Source organism: Trifolium pratense, linkage group LG4 (genome assembly GCF_020283565.1).
Source record: "Trifolium pratense cultivar HEN17-A07 linkage group LG4, ARS_RC_1.1, whole genome shotgun sequence".
Lineage (NCBI taxonomy): Eukaryota > Viridiplantae > Streptophyta > Magnoliopsida > Fabales > Fabaceae > Trifolium > Trifolium pratense.
The window spans coordinates 3,189,445-3,209,527 of record NC_060062.1 but is presented as its reverse complement, the minus strand read 5'-3'; the positions used below and the strand labels follow the sequence as shown (position 1 = coordinate 3,209,527).

Below are 20,083 nucleotides of genomic sequence, written 5' to 3'. Positions count from 1 at the left end.
CCGGTGACTGGCTTTGTCCAGATTACGCAAAGACGTGTGAAAAATTGTTCAAATTGTACAAATTGGTCATTGACTTAATCATATCAAACCATGTTTCTCGTACCCAATGCTATTTTAAGTATGGAGGATCCTCCTTCTCCATACTTAGTTGTTTCTTGCTGATATAAAATGGAGAGGATCTCATCTCGTTAAACCCATTTATGCAATTCCACACCATTCACTCTTGCAATGTTTCATGTAATTTGATGTAAAGCATCTTTGCTTTGACAACTCTTAATCCAAGTATCCCATAAGAGGTTAGCTCATAAAAGAACTTTTACAAATTGTGTAAAGGATACATGTTCTTGTTTTCTTGTTTCTTTCCGCAAATGGAGGGGCATTAAAATAAAAGAAAATTGTTGTACATTACACGGAAACCCTCCATCAGTTTGGGATATTTGGTTGATATTGGGCAACTGGGGTTACATTCCAGCAAACTATCTAGTTCTGGTCTTGACAAACTTAGGTCTGGATGCCTTCTTCTCCAACTTTTCCCTCTTTTTGCGGGTCTTTTCATCTTCAACTTCCTGATCACAAAAAACATACACAAATTAAGTTACTATGAACCTTCCTGTGGCTTGAAAGTGAAAATTAATAAAGACTGTGATCATACCTCTGAACCACCTTGTGGCAAAAATCCTTTAATGAGGCCAAAGGATTGGTATGCTCCAAATGCTGGTATCTGGTACATGTCAAGAAGGGAGCACCGTGTCACTAAAGGTTGTTGCATTATCTATTTTTATTTTATGATTGAAGGGTTTTAAAACTTTTTTATGTAAAACACGTTCAGAATTCAGATATTGATTACAACTTTAAATTGAACTTGTAAACTTAAGTCATAATTCAAGCAGTTCCCAACCACAGTTATTTTGCACATAACAACTGATATAATTCATAAATGAAAGAACTATTATGCCAGTGTGAGAAAAAGTCACTACAGGTTAAATGATAAAGCACACAATGTTTTGGGCACCTCCTCCTGTTTAACAAGCCAGTCCCTTCCCTTCATGTTGGTTGCTTTCTCGTACATAAATGTTCACACTACGTACTATCTTTCAGGCATGCACTAATAAGTAAATCTAATGAACCTTTAGATAAACTCCTCCTTATGATAAATGTACATTTTTACCGCAGAACAACTGAGTGCATGCATACACACACTGCCAAGCTTGGCACTACATAAATGTTCACACTATGTACTCTCTTTCAGGCATGCACTAATAAGTAACTATAATGAACCTTTAGATAAACTCCTCCTTATGATAAATGTGCATTTTTACTGCAGAACAACTGAGTGCATGCATACACACACTGCCAAGCTTGGCAGTACATAAATGTTCACACTATGTATTCTCTTTCAGGCATGCACTAATAAGTAAATCTAATGAACCTTTAGATAAACTCCTCCTTATGATAAATGTACATTTTTACTGCAGAACAACTGTGTGCATGTGTGCACACTGCCAAGCTTGGCAGGTAAAGATCCGATTGAAGCTAAGACTACATTTTTCGAAGTGGTATCAGTCCAAGTGTGAGACTACAACATCAACAATTACAGTCCTAGTCCTACATTCTAAAAGTATACCACATTTTGAGCCAACCAAAAACTTATTTAGGAGCAGATTGGACCTTACCACAAGATATATGTACCAGAACTTTCCAGAGATAATGGACGCGACTTGCACAAAGCTTGTTATGTAGATAACGTCATGTAAATAGCTGCAAAATATGACCGGCAGTAAGTAAGGAATTATCATACAATTAAAAGATAGCAAAAAATTCAATGCAATTGAATTTTATTTATCAATATAGTTTGGTTTCACATAAGAGGTTCAAGAACTTTTGGTGACTGAAAATCTAAATAAGGGGAGGGAGGGCTAACTTCCCTAGACCTATGGTGTCAAATGACTATGAAACAAGTTTAAGGTCCATCCAGGAGCCAAAACTCCATACGCTACAGCCTACAATATATACATGGTGCTTTTGTTCAACACTACAGTTATATCTGTCAACCATTCTTGCATGATGGAAGAAATTGCTAATTTTAGTCTTAGTAAAATAGAGTAGAAATCATATATCACCAAATTTAAGAGCTTCAAACACTTTCAACACCGAGTATCATGATATGCAAAAAACACCCCAACACGAAAGGCTACAAACGATACAATCAAAAAACCATTGGAACAGATTAACTGTAATTTTTTCAATCGAGGTGCACATCTTGTATGCAAACAGTGATTGCAAAAGGCACAATTTGGATTAGCTTCTACCTTGTAGGAGTTTCTCCATTAAAATAAGTTTATAGAGATCCTTGAAAACACCTTATAAGCTTATAGGTCTAAAGAGATACTAAGTTAAATGAGAAAGCTTATGAAAAAATTGAGATGGAGAAACTAATTTTAACTTTTACGAGAAGTTATTGTTTAAATAACTCAGTTATTTTGTGGCATTCATTTTCCCTAAGTACTTGTTGGAGATCTCTACACAAACCACAAGACAAAACATAGTCATACCCGCAAACTCCACCAGTAGTCATATCAAACCCACCATCTAAAAGTTCACCATCATCGGCGTAACTTGGGTTTGCCATCTTAGCAAGTTGTTGATAGGGAAAATAATATGCTAGAGAAGTCACAACCAAGCCAATCCAATGCTTCCATGTGAAGCTAGAATGGAAGATTAACATCCTAATTACTACATAAATAACCTGTTCAAAAGTAAACCAATGAATCATGTAATCAATAACCAATACACTAGTAAACAAATTTGAGCAAAATTAACTACATTCACATGCATTCAGAATCTCAAGCCAATAAATAAGAATTAAAATGATAAATCCTAACCAACATCTTGAAGTGAATTGAAATTGCAATCAGAGAGAAAGAGTGTAGAGAAAAAGTACGTTGCAGGCAATGATGATACGGCGGATCCTAGCCATGTGACGAGTGTTCTCTTCCTTGCGTTTTTTAGCACCTTGATTTGCCATTTCTCTCACCTACGAACAAATGCATTACATATATTGATCAGCATAACCATTAACAGAAATTGAAAAGAGAAAGAAAATTACCGAATTAAGTATGTTCTACATGAAGGGACAAATTATTGAAAAGATCAAATATTCTAAGAAAAAACTATGATAAAGGCTGATAAAAGATATAATAGATATTAATGCATCACATATTAATCTCAATTGCTAAGTATATCAATATGATGTACCGAACTGGAGTATAAATCACATCCAGTGACAAAAAATATGTGATTAGAATAGAACACTATTTTGAAATCATGGTTCAAAAAATGGTCCTCCCTGTTCACAAATTGAATTTGAATCTTATGATTAGAACACTATGTTAAAAATATAAAAGGAAATAGAAAGAAATAAAGCTCATCTTATGTAGTGTGATCAACAAAATTCATACTATGAACTATGAAGCCATTTATGCAACATGAATAGTTAGATCTGAAACCGAAGATTTGACAGCAATAATAGTCAGAGATAGACGGACCTAAGTTTTCTAAAAGTGACTACATCTTCATCCCCTAAATTTGTGAGTCTGTTTGTATAAACAACTTATTACACAAACGCTTATCATAATCACTTATGTATAAGCTTACATAAGCTGTTTTTATAACAAAAGATAAATTGTTTTCATATATTCTACGAGCTGGTTTTCATGAGTTATACTAGAGAATTTATGAAAATAAGCTGAAAAAAACTTATGAAAATTATAATAAGTTGTTTTCATATGTGTCCTCAAACAATCTCACAAAACTTATGTTTATATAAGCTCAAGTAAATAAGTCAATCCAAACAACATGAATCTTCATCCTCATCCCCCAAATTTTTAAGATTCATAAACAATTAACAAATTTAGACAAAAACTCTAAGGGGAAATCAATCAGAGTTTGATTAGGGTTATGGGAAAATCAAAGGGGGAAACCAAATCAAAAATCAAATTCGCTACCAAACATAAACAACAAACCAACATATTGAAGATTCAAAAATCGAAGGGGAAAGTTGAAAACAGAACTTACAGTCGCAACGGCGAGAAACGGCGGCGTTTAGCGTTCTGGTGAGGGAGAAAACTGAAAAGCAGAGGTGCACGTGCGTTTTCGGGTGGTGAGGTGAGGGAGAAGAAGAGCGTGTGTTCGTGTTGCGTTGTGTTGACTGGAGTGGCAATTTTGTAATTCCCTTTTAAATGGAAGGTATTATAGTAATTTCCTGCGTACAACCAGTTTTATGACTAAAAACACAAATTAATTTTTGTAAAAAAAAAAAACACAAATTAATTTTTAACTCTATAATCAATTTGGCTAAAAAAAAACTCAATAATCAATTAGTCATTTTTGTCAGTAACGTTAAATTAGGACGTTAAGTCATTCAAAATTCTTGATTTTTAGGTTCCGGACAAAAATGAAGTGTTACATTTTTAGGTATCAAATGGTGGTTTGTCCTAACTCCTAATAAGAATAAGTAAGAAAATGCACGGCTAATTTATCCTTTTTATGAGATACAACATTGAGGTTGAATACGCGATCTAAAAAAATTTGATCGATCGAATTTAGATTATATGTAGTCAACACTATCTGTAGTCATGCAGTTAAAATAGATCTGGCCATCTGATTAAGACTAATGTGATCCAAATTTAAAGTACTCGTACATTTAATAAAGTTTTCTTTCAATCTAAAACGTTCTGGACTACATGCAGTGGAGATCCGATTTGATCCAATTAAACACAGTTGCAGTGAGTCTATCCAGTTCCACACCGGCTACCGGAACCGGTCACATATTATTACATTTCCTTTTTCAATTCCACTCTCAGGCAGCAGCGTGTGAGTTACACCACCACCTTCTTCTTCTTCTTCTTCTGAAAGCAGAAAAAACAAAATGCTGTTGTAGATTAACCACCGAATTTTCCAAAAATGGAGGGGTGGTTCTCAACTTCAACCTCACCCAGCAACGACGTTCAGCAGAAACCAGCAGGTTCATCTTCTTCTCTACTTGCTGATTGGAACTCATACGCTTCATCTCAGCAGGATCAGGACCCTTCCAATTCCACCGCAATCACCTTCGATCTTGAATCAGCCGTTAGATCTGCCAATAACACTGTCACCGGCACTTTCAGCGTGTAACCTTTTTCTACTACTTACTTCTTACTTGTTATTTTTATTATTATTCAACTCAACTCAATTTTCATTCCAATTGCATTCTATATACGCTTGAATTAGGATTTTGTGTTTTTGTTTTTGTTTTTGTATATCATAATTACTGTATGCAGCGTTAGGATTAGGAATTAGTATTATGCTAGCTAAAGTGTCTTCGAATTCGGCAATGATAGAACTAGAAATGCATCATTCAAGTCATAAACGCAGCAAGTTGTGATTTGATTGCAAAAGCTCAAATGGGAAAATAGTAATGACATTCTCACATCAATTTTTTCATACACCTATGATACCTCGTTCGTTGGTCACATTCAAAAATGTGGTTAGTTAATTTGATTCACGCTCAAAATTGTAGTTAATTCAACTATATGGTTAACCAAATTTTCACAAATTTTAATGTGATCTAAACTAATCATTTACTCAACTGAATTAACTACATAGGTGTAGGAAAAATTGGGTATCCAAATTGATGGGACAAAACTATATGGACTAGTAAACAGGTGTAGAAGTTCAGTTTTTAAAGACAATTGAAGGAAGGAAATGAGAATGCTAGATTGCAAACCAAATAATACTCATACCAACACTAATGTTAGATTTAGGTTAAATCAGCGAGAGTTAACTTCAGGAAGGAGAGTGATTGAGAGTGGGAAGTTTAACTATCTTACGATGTGATGATTGACTTGGAGTGTGTTGTTAACCAATTTAACTGTCCTTGTGATAATCATTCATAGTTGTCAATCAATAGTGCAGCATAGCCGCATGATAATAGAAGAGCAGAGCAAAGAAACCTGTTAGCTGCTATATCTTTATGTTGCAGAAATAACAGAAATCGTGTGTTTTGCTATTGCGACTGTTAGGTCTCCAAAAAGCTTATTTTGCCCCTGTCATATTTTCGTTGTTGATTATTCCCTCCCTTTTTTCAGTCAAAAGAACTAAATCCTTAATTTCTCCTCGCATGTTTGATCAACCAGCCATAACGTTCAAACATAAGATTTTCCTTCTTGTCAAGTCCACTATTGTACGGTGTCATGTCTGGTGGGTTCTGGTGTCATTTTGGTGACTGTTCTTTACATGCTATGTTTTCTCATTTATAATAATCTGACCTATTTTCCCTTTCGGCTCTTTTGACTCTATATCCTTTGTTGTTTGCATACAAGTTTTTTTAATTGCAGTTCCTTTTTCATTTCTGGTTCTGTCAAATAAATGTCAACCTTTTTTGGGTGTTTAAAGTTCGAACTCATTGTTGCTTCCCTCACATGCTCTATTGTGAGTTTATCACTTTGCAGTCTTTTTTTTTTTTTTTTTTTGAATAAAGCATTTTGCAGTCTTTATTTCCTTGATTATTGTAAATTTTTAACTAAGACCAGTGGATTTTTATTATTAATGTTATGCCTTCAATCTTGAGCATTAACGTGCATAACTTACTCAACCATTATCTAAAGTTTTAGTATAGCGGCCATCCTGGTATTGCGTGTTTGGTGTCAGCCTTTACATGCTCTCCCAGAAAAAGATTGATCCTTGACAATAAAGACTACACTGATTTTGTTGCCTACATGGGTGCAGATTAAGCTGACAGCCCAAGTGATATATAGGCCATCAACTTTAGGTTATTGTGTTATTATAGGAGGTAATCATACTACTTGGAAGAACAAACAGAATATTGTTGATAGATTTAGTGTGCAGAATACTTAGTTGTGATTATGACTATTACTACACGCGAACCCATATGGATAAAACAATTTATTTTTGAACTAAAATTTTGTGAGTAAAGACTATAGTATTATTTGTGATAATCAAGCTTCCTTATAGGCTTATGCTTTGCCTCTAATCCAATTTTTCATTAGCAAACAAAGCATATTGAGACAAACTGTCATTTTATCAAAGAAGAGATTCTATCTAGAGAAATGACAATATCATTTAATCCCAATGATCAACTGGCGTATATGTTCATTAAGTCACTCTGGAATCCAAAGGTAACATAAATATGTCACATAAGCACTAGCATGAAGAGGAGTGTGGAGTTTTCAGTTGTATTTAATACATAACTAGTTCGTGATAAGTTTCAAGCAAAATTGAAACCATTTGTTCTCTTGGAAATGCTTTAGCTTATTTATTGTTCATGTGAAGAGGAGTGTGGAGTTTTCTTATTGTGCATGTAATAATCACTACATGCTGTATTCGTTATTCTTAAGCATTTGAGATTAATCATTGAGCACTCTCTTGACGTTTTGTCTTACAATGCAATTTTTGGGGTTAGTTGATTCGGGATATTATGACTTATGATGGTTGAGTCTTGGCGTTTGTAACCCTTTGATGCATAGCAATTACGGTATCAAGCCTCTCGCATGATTATGCGGAAAAACTGCCTGTTATTTTCTGCCTTCTCTGGATGTGGCAGGATAGTCATTGTATAATTCTTTATATTTTATTCTTGATGGTATAAATCTCCATAGAAAGAAAAGATAATGGATTGGTGTAGTTTCCGTTCTTTTTGCATAAATTGTCTACATCATGGTGAAAGATAGTGTTGGGATATTGTAGCACAAATGCACAATTACTAAACTGTTTTACCTGAAATTATTACCTCAATTAGTTAAACAATTTTCTTTTTATAATTGTTAGGGTTTCTAAAAGTGTCAGAGATATACCTGGAAACTTCCAGTCTGCAACTAGTAATGTTCCTTCCGGGAAAGCACTCCTGTATTTTGGTTTGTTTCTGGCGAGTGGAGTCTTCTTCATTTTCATTGCATTTACCTTGTTCTTGCCTGTGATGGTGGTTATGCCCCAAAAGTTTGCTATATGCTTTACTCTTGGTTGTGGATTTATTATTGGATCATTCTTTGCTCTAAAAGGGCCAAAGAATCAGCTTTCTCACATGTTTTCAAAGGAGGTAAGTTACTAGAATTTCGTGTCATGTTTTTTCCTAGGTTATAAATCAACTTCTCATGTCATTTGAGTTATTTTAGTATAATAGTCCCTTTTATTTGATTGCATGTTTTTATGCCTTCTCCTGACTCTGTCCCTTTTTATGAATATTTTTCAGAGGCTCCCCTTCACACTGGGGTTTATATGCAGTATGTTTGGTACCATTTATGTATCAATGGTGCGTCATAGCTACATTCTCTCTGTTGTATTCTCTGTTGTACAGGTATCACTTTCATGGCTCCCACTCCTGTTATTTTTAGCATTTGCGATGGATTTGAAGTATGTGCAGTAGTTGTATAGTAAAATCTTGTATTTACATAGAAATAAGTCCTTCTATATAGCACAAACTTTTAAATTTTCAGAGTTCTTATTTCCACATTTTTAGTGGCTAGATTTATACGATGATTGGTGTTGGTTCCATGACAGTTCAAGCAACTAGAATATGGAAATAGGTTTCCTTAGATATTTTTGCATATACTATTTATTCTGTTTCTTTCTAAAACTACCAATCTTGTATTGAAAATGATATTTTGATTATACTTGCAGGTTCTCTCACTTGGATACTACGCTATATCATATTTTCCTGGTGGATCTGCTGGAATGAGATTTCTGACCTCTGCTTTAACGTCCAGAATAATGACTTGTTTTGGGAGGTGATTTGGTTTTGGTTATTACATTTTTTTGGGGGGTGGTGTCAGATCTAAACTTTGTCTATAGATAGCGGAAACTCTGAACTTACCATGGACAAGATAATGCTGAGTTGAAACATCATTTAATATATTCTAAGATTTCAATGTTTGTTGCCACCTTCGAATGAGAGAACCAGTTGATCTCTTTGCGACAACTTCTAATCTTTATTGCATGCGTATAATACACTTGCAGTATCGATATTGCCTGTGTGATTGCTGAGAGTTTGGCAATTTTTTTGAAACAGATTGTGTCTTATTTGACAAAAAAAAAAAACTTAGTGCATTTCATTCATAATAGTAGATTCAATACAAGATGCACAAGAATTAAGAACTTGGAGACTAGCAATAAAGCGAAACGCTTGAGCTAAGTTATGAGCAACTCGATTAGTTTGTCACCTTACATAATTGATACTATAGTTCTCATACAAATTAATTAGACAACGACACAGTTCAATGATAGCTCCAAACTCGGTATTATTCGTCCGCCTTGATTGAATTGCTTGCACCACTTGCAAGCAGTTAGTTCCAATAATATTGGTCTTGTTATTCTATCAGATTCATGCTGCCAATGTAACACATCCAGCAGTCCTTTGGCTTCCGCCTCAGCAATAAAAGATTTACCATCTGATTTCTTCATGAAAACTTGCATGAATCTGCCATCTTTGTCATGGATGCAAGCACCAACACAGTATGCATTCTGCTCTGCATAACATGCAGTGTCAATATTACATTTTAGTGATGCATTGACAGGTTTCGCCCACACAACACTCGCCATAGCAGCGCTTCCCTGTGCGCACTGCTGCGCTTCGACTACATATGATTCCAGTCTTGTAAAGCATCTCTAGCGCATTGAATAAATTCCATTTCTATTGAGTTTCCAGATCGGAATGTCTTCTCCATGCTGTAGGTTGAGTGGAATTCTTGTTATTTCTAATTCATCTCTTGAATTAAACATCTTGGACATTTATTTTCTTTGATAATTTAAGTTTAAATTAAATTTGTTTGGATGCAAAAAATGAAAAAGAATAATATAATCTAATGTAATTATCATCAATGTAGGCATCGTGTCAATGTTGGACACTAATGCATGTCAAACATCAGGACACATCCGATCCTTAGAATGTTCAATGTTCATGTTTCATAGATTTTAAATCGATATTTTCACACACAATATGAGTTTTCTATTGATTCAAGAAAATGTACTCTCATTTAAAATAAGCACAAAAATTACCTTCATTAAGATCCAATTTTTTCCTCTTGATCCATGTGATATTATTGTCATGATGAAGATATTCTTCGCTTTTACCCTACAATTGGAAAGACACATAAAATTAAATGAATAAAATGCCACCAATACGGGCTTTAGCCCTCTTCAATTGCAAAATAAAGAATAAAATTCCAATTGGGTTACTAAATCTCTAATATCTGTCTATTAAAAAGTCACTGAAAAAGTAATGAAATAATATATGAATCAAATGTGAGTGACTAAAAATACAAATAAAGTATGGAAGAATGACTCATAAAAAATTAGTGTGTAACTGCATATATGTTGTTGTGCTTGTTCCATTGATGCCACTCCGTACATAGTATTTGATGCATCAAACCTGTTAATTTAACAATGAGTTAGAATGTGTTTCTCAAATCCTGATCAATTGTGTTAAAATGTTTCAAGGAGCAGTTTCTATATTTAATCGTGTAAAAGATAAAAAAACGGGGAAGTAGTCCAATTATTATTTTTAACGGATTGCACAAAAGTCAGCCCAAACTCCCCTATCCCCTTTATATAATGTTATAGATATAGATGTTATAGATGAACTAGTCGGTTGCCCGTGCGTTGCACGAGTTTGATGGAACGCCATATATATGTCAATTATGGATGTTGTTTTAGATTAAAGTATAATACAAAGTAATGATAAGCAAGTGATAAAACATAAATATAATATAGAAATTAAGTGGTTAGGGAGCAAGAGTAGTTAGAAAAAGTTTATAACACATTACCATTTGTAGTACCAGCTAGTAAATTTTTTGTTTCAAGTTTTGCGTCTCTTGTATGACTCCATTTGAAAAGATGTTGTGAATAGATCATTGATAAAGAAAGTAAGTCATGGATCATAGGTATTTATAGAGCATAATGTATAGCTTAGTTGCCACGTTTTGTGCAATTCATGGAGCATTCCAATTGGTGAACTAAGGAATGGATCATAGAAAATTCTAAGGAAACCATGCAATGGAATAAGAAAGTTTCAACCCTAATTAATGGAAAGCGCCACATGGAAGAACATATTTAAAGGAAGACATGCATCCAATGAGATCCGTAGAGGAAAAATCCCAGCTAATGTATGAGACATTCTCTTTGTTTCAATATTATTCATTGCAATAACTATGATAGAGATGCATAGTTTGCTAGTTGCTTCATAGAATTCCACGTGCATGGGGTGCGAAGATGATGGTGTCACTTAGGCATTGGCATAGAATTTAGGCGCCTAAACACTTACAATTAGGGTTTTTATCATACTTGAGGGATTGGAAATAAGAGATATGTGTTGTACAATAGTGACATATCTGGTCTTTGTCTTTGATGATGAATTTTTGTTGAGGTTTGTTACTATTATCTGGATTTGTTGCTAGCTTTCTTGTTCAGTCATTTGCTGATGCATATGTCTTGCCATTATCTGTTTTTGTATATAGATTTGGTAGAAATTTCTAGGATATTTTCGATTTCAGTACCGATTAAAAGTTTGGTCTGGTTCAGATTTTACAAAATGCTCTACTAGCATCTTTCGTAACAAGATACTAGTAGAGCATTTGGTAAAATCTAAACCAAACCAAACTTTTAATCAGAACTGAAACTGAAATGTTAGGAAAAAGGCTACCAAAAACCGAACTGAAATAAATTCAATTTTGTTGTCTTGCTAGACTCTGCTTCTTCAATCTTCATCGTGAGTTGAGTTCTGAGTTCTCAAACGTAATTGCTGCTCCTTTCCTGGTTTCAGTAGTTCTGCAGAATGAAGATAAACAAACTGAGAACATATAAAATGCAAAGAATAAAAGAACAAAATAAATAAGATTAAAAACTAACACACAAAATGTATAGGAATGCAGGCTAGCAGCCATGTTCTAATTTTCTCAAGGCCAAGGCATTTGGATGTCCTAATAAAACTTGAAGCGGATCGGACAAGCAAAAAGAGTTGTCACATAAATAGAGTAATTCGTTAAAGCGAGCCCGTTTCCAAGTGAAGGATGATGATACGATTGTGAGAAGGGTCTGGCAGCGCAAACATGGACAGGAGGCAGCATTGTAATTCAGAAGGCACAGTTATACTCTCCCACGAATCAGAGGTGGGATCAAACAGCTGCGGATCAAGGTCCCGGAATCCCATGTTGTAAATCTTTCCATGGAGGCAAGTACTGTTGGCAAAAAGGCGTCCGAAAATTGGCTTTGGATGTTTGTGCCACTCCCCTACAGAGTCACTGGTTAATTGCATATGAGCTGAGCCCATGTAAAAGGTATCCGTGGGGTGGGTTTTGGGATACATGAGTGTCAATATCAGCGACATCTTTTGAAGAACTACAGCCACCAAACATAACATCCTAGTTAATCCAGAAGTACTAAACAAAGGAGGTGAGACTTTGCGACGAATTTTGCGCTTCTCTAGATCCACAATGTGAAACTCCAAATGTGTAAATATTTTATCATCACCACAACGTCGTTCGTCGTTGATAAAACTCAGACTGCACCAGAATCCTCGGTGACATCTTCAGTTAAACCTGGAATTAGAGACGATATGAGAATTAAACGAACTAGTTTATGTTAAGAGCTGTATTACCCTTCTTATCTCGTTCATTCAATACCATCGAATTGGCTTGTAAAATCTGCTCAACTACTGAAGTGCTTTGGCCTTTTACAGCCATATGCAGCTCTGTTTGACCCTTTCTATCTTTGATACAAACAATTGCTGAATCCCTTTCAATAAGTGCTTTTACAATGCAAAGAATGGCGTACCTAGCAGCATTGTGCAACGCAGTTTTGCCGTTTTTGCTTACTATCATCATTGAACTGACATCAACATCCAAAATAGCATTCACCACATCCAAATGGTCTTGCACAGCAGCAAAAAAAAGTGGACTAGTGCTAGAGGAGTCGCATAACTTACAAGCCTTGGGCCAAATACTCAAAATCTCCCTCACAATTTCTGGAAAAAAAAATATTGACATTGTATCGGATGTTTGAATTTTCTATTGATAACGTTGTCAAGAATTTCAAAGCTTCCAATATGATTGACATTACAAGCTCTGGAGTTTTGTACAAGATAACACCTCCAAATGACCATATACTGCAGTTAAAAAGATGTGGCCGGATTCTGAAGCTTTTAGTTCAGAAATTCAAATATTAAGTTCAATGAAACATAAGAATATCATCAAGCTTCTTGGTTGGGGACCCTATAAGAATAGGATGCTGCAGTTTTATGAATATTTCCCTAGTCTGAGCTCATTGCTTCATGGTTCAGAAAAGGGAAAGCTAGATTGGGATACCAGGTTTGAAGCCACCCTGGGCCTAGCTCAAGCACTTGCATATTTGCATCATGATTGTGTGCCTTCTATATACCATGGAGATGTCAAAGCAACAAGTCTGTTATTAGGTCCTGGGCTCCTGGCTATCATCCTTACCTTGCTGACTTTGGCATGGCAAGAATTGCAAGTGAAAAAGGCAATGATGCTAAATCCAATCCAGTTCAAAAACCTCACTACACCGCGAGTTCTCATGGATACACAGATCCTGGTAACTTGTCTATCTACAATTCTATCATTATAATTCCATTTCTCGCCTAAAACATTTTTTTAGTACCTATGTTCTTACACGGGTTACACTAGTACTAGTTTTTTCCACTAAATTTAGCAGTACTTACTTTTATTGTTTTGGCATGTATACAGAGCTTGATTCAAATATGCAGAAGATCAATGAGAAAACGGAAGTGTACAGTTTCAGCGTGATTCTTCTTGAGGTGCTGACAGGAAGGCAACTATTGGATCCAACTCTGCCAGGAGGTATACACTTGGTTCAATGGGTTAGGAATCACTTGTCTAGCAAAGGAAACCCGTTAGAAATTCTTGACTCAAAGCTGAGAGAGAGGACTGAACTTACTGCTATGCATGAAATACTACAAACTCTAGCTGTGTCAATTTTATGCGTCAGTGCAAAAGCTTGTGAACGTCCAACAACGAAAGACACCATTGCAATGCTCAACCAATTTCGATATTTTGATTAGAATTTATCAAAGGGAGTTTCGGTAGTGCATGCTAAGAATATAATTTGCAGAATGCAGTTTTCTTATTGTGCGTAATCACTACATGCTGTATTCATTATTCTTAAGCACTTTTTTTTTTTTCTTTTTACAAAAATAAACTTGGTGCATTTCATTCATAATAGTAGATTCAATACAAGATGGACAAGAATTAAAAACTTGGGGACTAGCAATTAAATGAAACGCTTGAGCTAAGTCATGACTCATGAGCAATTCGATTAGTTTGTCGCTAGTTCGCATACAAATTAATTAGACTACGACATAGTTCAATTGATAGCTCCAAAGTCCAAACTCGATATTATTCTTCTGCCTTGATCAAATTGCTTGCACCACCTGCAAGCAGTCAATGTAACACATCCAGCAGTCCTTGGGCTTCCGCCTCAGCAATAAGAAGTTTACCATCTGATTTCTTTATGAAAGCTCGCACGCGTCTGCCGTCTTTGTCATGGATGCAAGCAAGCTCCAACACAGTAGGCATTTTTCTCTGCATAACATGCAATGTCAATATTACATTTTAGTGATCCATTGACAGCTTTCGTCCACACAACACTCGCCATAGCAGCAGCTTCCCTGTGCGTACTGTTGCACTTCGACTGCATATGATTCCAGCCTTCTAAAGCATCTCTTGAATTAAACAACTGATGGATTAGTATGTAATTCCATGAACCTCTATTGTGGTGTTTTTTTTTTTTTTTGGAAAAACAGACATAGGGAAAATAAAAGAACACAATGATAACACATAATATAATGTGTAAACTTCAAAACTAGAGAAAAAAATCACGGTCGAGATCTCTATATATAGCATTGGTCGAGATCTCTATATATAGCATTGTGTAGTAGTTTGAATAGATAATTGTTACTATACAACATGAAAATCCAATGGCTTGTTCTTATCCTTGTTGAATTGCTTGTTCTTATTCTTGTTATTCTGAGGAATCACGCTCCTTTGTCTGCACCATCCGGTGGTTTTAACCTAATCCAAGACATCAATGACCAACATGTGACTGATATGGCCAATTTTGCTGTTAGCGAATTCAACAAGCAAACTGGAGCAACGCTGAAATTTGAGAAAGTCATCAAAGGTGAATCCCAGGTTGTCGCAGGCAGAAACTACCACCTCATTATTTCCACTAGCAATTCCTTACGTAGCATTTATAACATTGTTGTCTATGATAGGCCATGGGATCACTTTAGGAACCTCACGTCCTTTATACCAGTTATCGGCGATGATTATGTTTTTTATTATACATTAAATCAACCATCGTTAATTGACTGATTGTTTAATTTGTGATCTTATAGCATAATTTTATCTAGAGAAATGACAATATCATTTAATCCTAACGATCAACTGGCGGATATGTTCACCAAGTCACTCTGGAGTACAAGGATAACATACATATGTCATATATATGGAGATTCACTATGCTTCCATTTCTTATGCTTAGTTTTCAGTTGTATTTGACATAACTAGTTATAGTGATAACTGATAAGTTTCAAGAAAATTTGAAACCATTTGTTCTCTTATAAATGCTTTAGCTTATTTATTCTTCTTGTTAATTGCAGATTGCAATTTTCTTATTGTGCATGTAATAATCACTACATGCTGTATTAGTTATTCTTAAGAACTTCAGGTTAATCTTTGAGTACTCTCTTAACTTTTCTCATGCTACAATGTAATTTTCGGATAGTTGATTTGGGATATTATGACTTATAAATTTTGGTGTCTGTGTAACACTTGAAACTTATTAATGCATTGCAATTACAATAACCATCATTCACATATCAGTTGCGCGTCATAGCTACTACATTCACGCTGTTGTATTCTCTGTTGTACAGGTATCACTTTCAAGGACCCTTAATCAGTTAAAATGTTTTTCTTTGCTTTGCCATTCCCTTCCAGTTATCACTAGAATTTGTGATGGATCTGAATTGAAGTATGTGCAGTGGCTGTGTATTAAAATCTTGTATTTAGATAGCAATAAGTCCTTCTATATAGCACAAACTTGAAAACTTGAGAGTTCTTATTTCCACAGTTTTAGTGGTTGGATTTATATGATGATTGGTGTTGGTTCCATGACAGTTCCAGCAACTAGAATGTGGAAATATATTTCCTTAGATATTTCTGCATATACTATTTATTCTGTTTCTGTATCGCGAGGCAAAGAAGAACAGTTCCGGCAATTGAAAATGATGGTTTGATTATACTTGCAACTTCTCTCACTTGGATACTACGCTATATCATGTTTTCCTGGTGGATCTGCTGGAATGAGATTTATGACTTATGCTTTAACGTCCAGAATAATGACTTGTTTTGGGAGGTGATTTGGTTTTGGTTATTACCTTTTCTTATGAGTGGTGTCCGATCTAAACTTAGTCTATAGATAGCAGAAACTTTGAACTGACCAAGGACAGGATATTGCTGAGTTGAAACATCGTTTAATATGTTCTAAGATTTCAATGTTTGTGGCTACCTCCGAATAAGAGAACCGGTTAATCTCTTTGCCACAAATTGTTTTGTTTATTGCACGCATATGGTTATGAATACACTTGTAGTATCGCTATGGCTTGTATGATTGCTGAGGGTGTTTCTTGAAACAGACTCCGTTTTGGACGATATATCATATGTAATCATATAAAAACAGATAACAAAATACAGATATTTCATAATTAACACTGCGTAATCCCTTTTTTTGGACTAAAATACTACTATGTACTCTCGAATATAATTGATTGTCTCGCGACTTGATTTTAATTTGAAGCAAAAATTTGTAGCTTTTATCTTCTACAATTGATTTTTAACCTCAAATTTATTTTTCAGCTCACATTTACATGAATATATTCATTTAAACATTTATATTCAATTCACTTTTAACACATCCATGTTCTCAAACTCACGTCTAGTGTGTCAGTTGTGTAAATTTTTTTAAATCTATCATGAAAGCTACTACCACTTATTTGCTTCTAAAAGTCAAGTTTTTTTTTTTGACAGTATAACTGATGTCATTGTAGAACCAAACACACTTAAAAATGACTTATGCAATATCAATTTACCAAGCTTTCAATAAGCAATTAATTAAACTACTTACCTAGACACACCATTAACGTACGTTTGGAATTTCGAAACAGTAAACAATTCATACATTAAGACTTTAATAACAAAATCAATATGAAAAAGGCTATTTATAACCTTGTGATAGCATTCAACCTTTCAAAATCTCCAACCAAATTAGCCTGATGGTTTCAACTCTCAAATGAAAAAGGCAAGAAGAAATCATTCATTCTGATAAAATAAATCAAATTCAAGGTGTTTGCAGAAACAACTACTTTCATTTCTGACAATATACCAACAACAAAAATTCCATACAGGCAAGAGTATAATTTATTTGTTGCGCTTTGCAGCACGCCTTCCTTGTCCCTTCTTTGGTGGCCCTTTTCCTCGACGCTTCAACATTTCAAGCTTTGATAAGCGTCTACATAGAACAACATAACAAATGCCTCAAAATTCTTGAATGAGTGGAAATAAATGTAAGATAACCAGTAAAAAATATGCAAATTATTACTATTATTTGTAACCCAAACTACATCCTGCACAAAATTTAACTGCACAATTTCTACACTGACAACATAGCCACATTCATTGGGGAAACCATACCAATACTTCACCTAATTTGAATATCGAAGAAGTTCTCACATGGACAAAAAAGGTAGTCTAACAAACAGTGGACATGGATAATATCAATGAATACATCTACAAAATGGAACCAAAATTTATAGACAAAACTTTACCCTCTTCCACCAAAACAATAAACTAAGAATTTCCATGTATGAGGTAGTTTCAGTATCTGTTTGGTTGCACATTGGTGTTGCTATATGTGTGTTTCCTGCACCTAAACGTGGCTTTATTGGAAATTAATTGGTTGGCTTTAAAACAAACAAATCCATTCTAGGCCCAAACTCTAGTTTAGGTTGAAGCTCATTTTTCTAGCTTTTAAGTTGACTAGAATCAATTAAAACCCAACGCTAGCTCACACCCTCCCTATATTTTTTTCACTTCACTCTCATACACATCTTCACTAATGACTAGCACTTCACATTTTTGCTGATCTATTTGGTACTCAGCAACTCATTTAGCCTAAGATGTAGCTGGATTCAAGGACTTGGGTGCAATAAAAAAGTGGAAGATCAGTAATTCTAATATTGTTGAGAGCAGTAATTCCAATATTGTTGAGATCAGTTCATCTTCACAAAATGGAAAAGACCACTAAAAGGATACATTTTCATCTGATAAATGAACTGAACAAAGGAAAGGAGCTAGCAGAAATGCAGAACAGATCAGTAACCATCTTGTTTCATCTTCTACATCATCCCATGAAACCAATGAATTCTTGATAAAATAATTTTGACCAGCAGGAAAGCTGAACTTCCGTCTTAATGTGGGAGAGATTACAATTTAATTTACAACCATCAACGGAAACATGACAGATTCATTTCCCACTGTTCTTTTACAAACGAGAGCCCTATAAACGATGTCATAGACAACAAGCTTTTACAAACAAAAGATCTATTTCTTTTGTGAAATCTGTGATGGAAAAAGAAGTTGATGATTTGCTCAAAGAACAAGGTATGAGGGATATATCGATATAAGATATAGTACGAAGTAGTTTCAGTTCATTAGATATCATATATAGTTACCCTTTAAACTCACTTCACCACTTAACATTACACGGGGTTTTAACTTCATTACAACAGATTTTTCCTATTAACTCCATAACTCATTATGAATTGCCAAACCCCATCATAGACCCAATTAAGAAAAACAGAACTTTGTGACACTATTCCATCCATTAATCAAAATAAAACAAACCCACATAAGAAACTTCATCGAAACTGTGTCACATAGACATAAACACAAACACATAGTAAGCAATACCCAAAACAACAATTTTTTCTATTTCAACTAACTACACAGCACAAATTGAATTATCAAAAACCCCATCATAAACCCAATTAAAAAAAAAAACTGAACTTGATGACACTATTGAATCCATAAACTAAAAATACCACAACCCCACATAACAAACTCAAAAACAAAATAAATTTTTTGATAGAGACATAAACACAAACACATAGCAAGCAATAGTTAAAAAGAGAGAGATATAGTAATAATTACTCTTGTTGTTGACGAGCCATAACAAGAGGATCATCTTTGTTGATATCATGAGGATACCATTCAGCAACTTTTTGACCAAACAATTTCATACGCCAAACCTTGTGACCAGATTTCTTGCCAGTTGGGTTCAATATATGACCGAATATATTGGCTCGTGCAGAAGTCAATCCTTCACCGATTGCTAAGTTTAGCATTTTCTTCAAACCACTGTTTGCCATTTTCGTTGCTTCCTTCACTCTCTCTCTCTCTCTCTCTCTCTCTCTCTCTCTCTCTCTCTCTCTCTCTCTCTCTCTCTCTCTCTCTCTCTCTCTCTCTCTCTCTCTCTCTCTGTCGCGTTCGTGTTGCGCATAGAATGTGTTCTGTGTTGTATGTGTAGCAATTTTGTAAATTTCAATTTAAATGAAGGGTATTATAGTAATTACATGGATCCTGAGTAGGGATGACAAAAAAAATTAAACCCGAGAGACCCACCCGAACTCAAACCCAAGTCAACGGGCGAAACCCGATTTGACTGAGTTTGGGTTTGGGTTTGGATTCGGGTGACACCCGATAATATGGGTGTGGGTTTGGTATCAGTCAAACCCACACTCAATTTTGTAAATTTCAATTTAAATGGAGGGTATTATAGTAATTACATGGATCATGCGTAGGGATGACAAAAAAACTCAAACCCGAGACCCACCCGAACCCAAACCCAAGTCAACGGGCGAAACCCGATTTGACTGAGTTTGGGTTTGGGTTTGGATTCGGGTGACACCCGATAATATGGGTGTGAGTTTGGTATCAGTCAAACC

General features: G+C 35.0%; 3 protein-coding genes across 3 annotated transcripts; 1 reads left to right on the top strand and 2 right to left on the bottom strand.

Moving 5' to 3' along the window:
• Positions 1-206: 206 nt before the first annotated feature.
• Positions 207-4,226, bottom strand: LOC123919866 (transmembrane protein 208 homolog). The gene is made up of 6 exons (XM_045971887.1): positions 4,075-4,226; positions 2,942-3,034; positions 2,553-2,746; positions 1,674-1,758; positions 653-721; positions 207-566 (listed from the first exon to the last, which is right to left on the bottom strand). Exons 2-6 carry the CDS (start codon positions 3,023-3,025, stop codon positions 477-479), a joined length of 522 nt encoding a protein of 173 aa, XP_045827843.1. The 5' UTR covers positions 3,026-3,034; positions 4,075-4,226; the 3' UTR covers positions 207-476.
• A 490-nt stretch (positions 4,227-4,716) lies between these two features.
• On the top strand, positions 4,717-8,933 carry LOC123919865 (protein transport protein SFT2-like). The gene is made up of 4 exons (XM_045971886.1): positions 4,717-5,168; positions 7,825-8,092; positions 8,246-8,350; positions 8,674-8,933. Exons 1-4 carry the CDS (start codon positions 4,963-4,965, stop codon positions 8,782-8,784), a joined length of 690 nt encoding a protein of 229 aa, XP_045827842.1. The 5' UTR covers positions 4,717-4,962; the 3' UTR covers positions 8,785-8,933.
• Positions 8,934-17,239: 8,306 nt separating this feature from the next.
• LOC123919864 (28S ribosomal protein S33, mitochondrial-like) lies at positions 17,240-19,580 on the bottom strand. The gene is made up of 2 exons (XM_045971885.1): positions 19,290-19,580; positions 17,240-17,589 (listed from the first exon to the last, which is right to left on the bottom strand). Exons 1-2 carry the CDS (start codon positions 19,505-19,507, stop codon positions 17,499-17,501), a joined length of 309 nt encoding a protein of 102 aa, XP_045827841.1. The 5' UTR covers positions 19,508-19,580; the 3' UTR covers positions 17,240-17,498.
• Between the last annotated feature and the right edge of the window lie 503 nt (positions 19,581-20,083).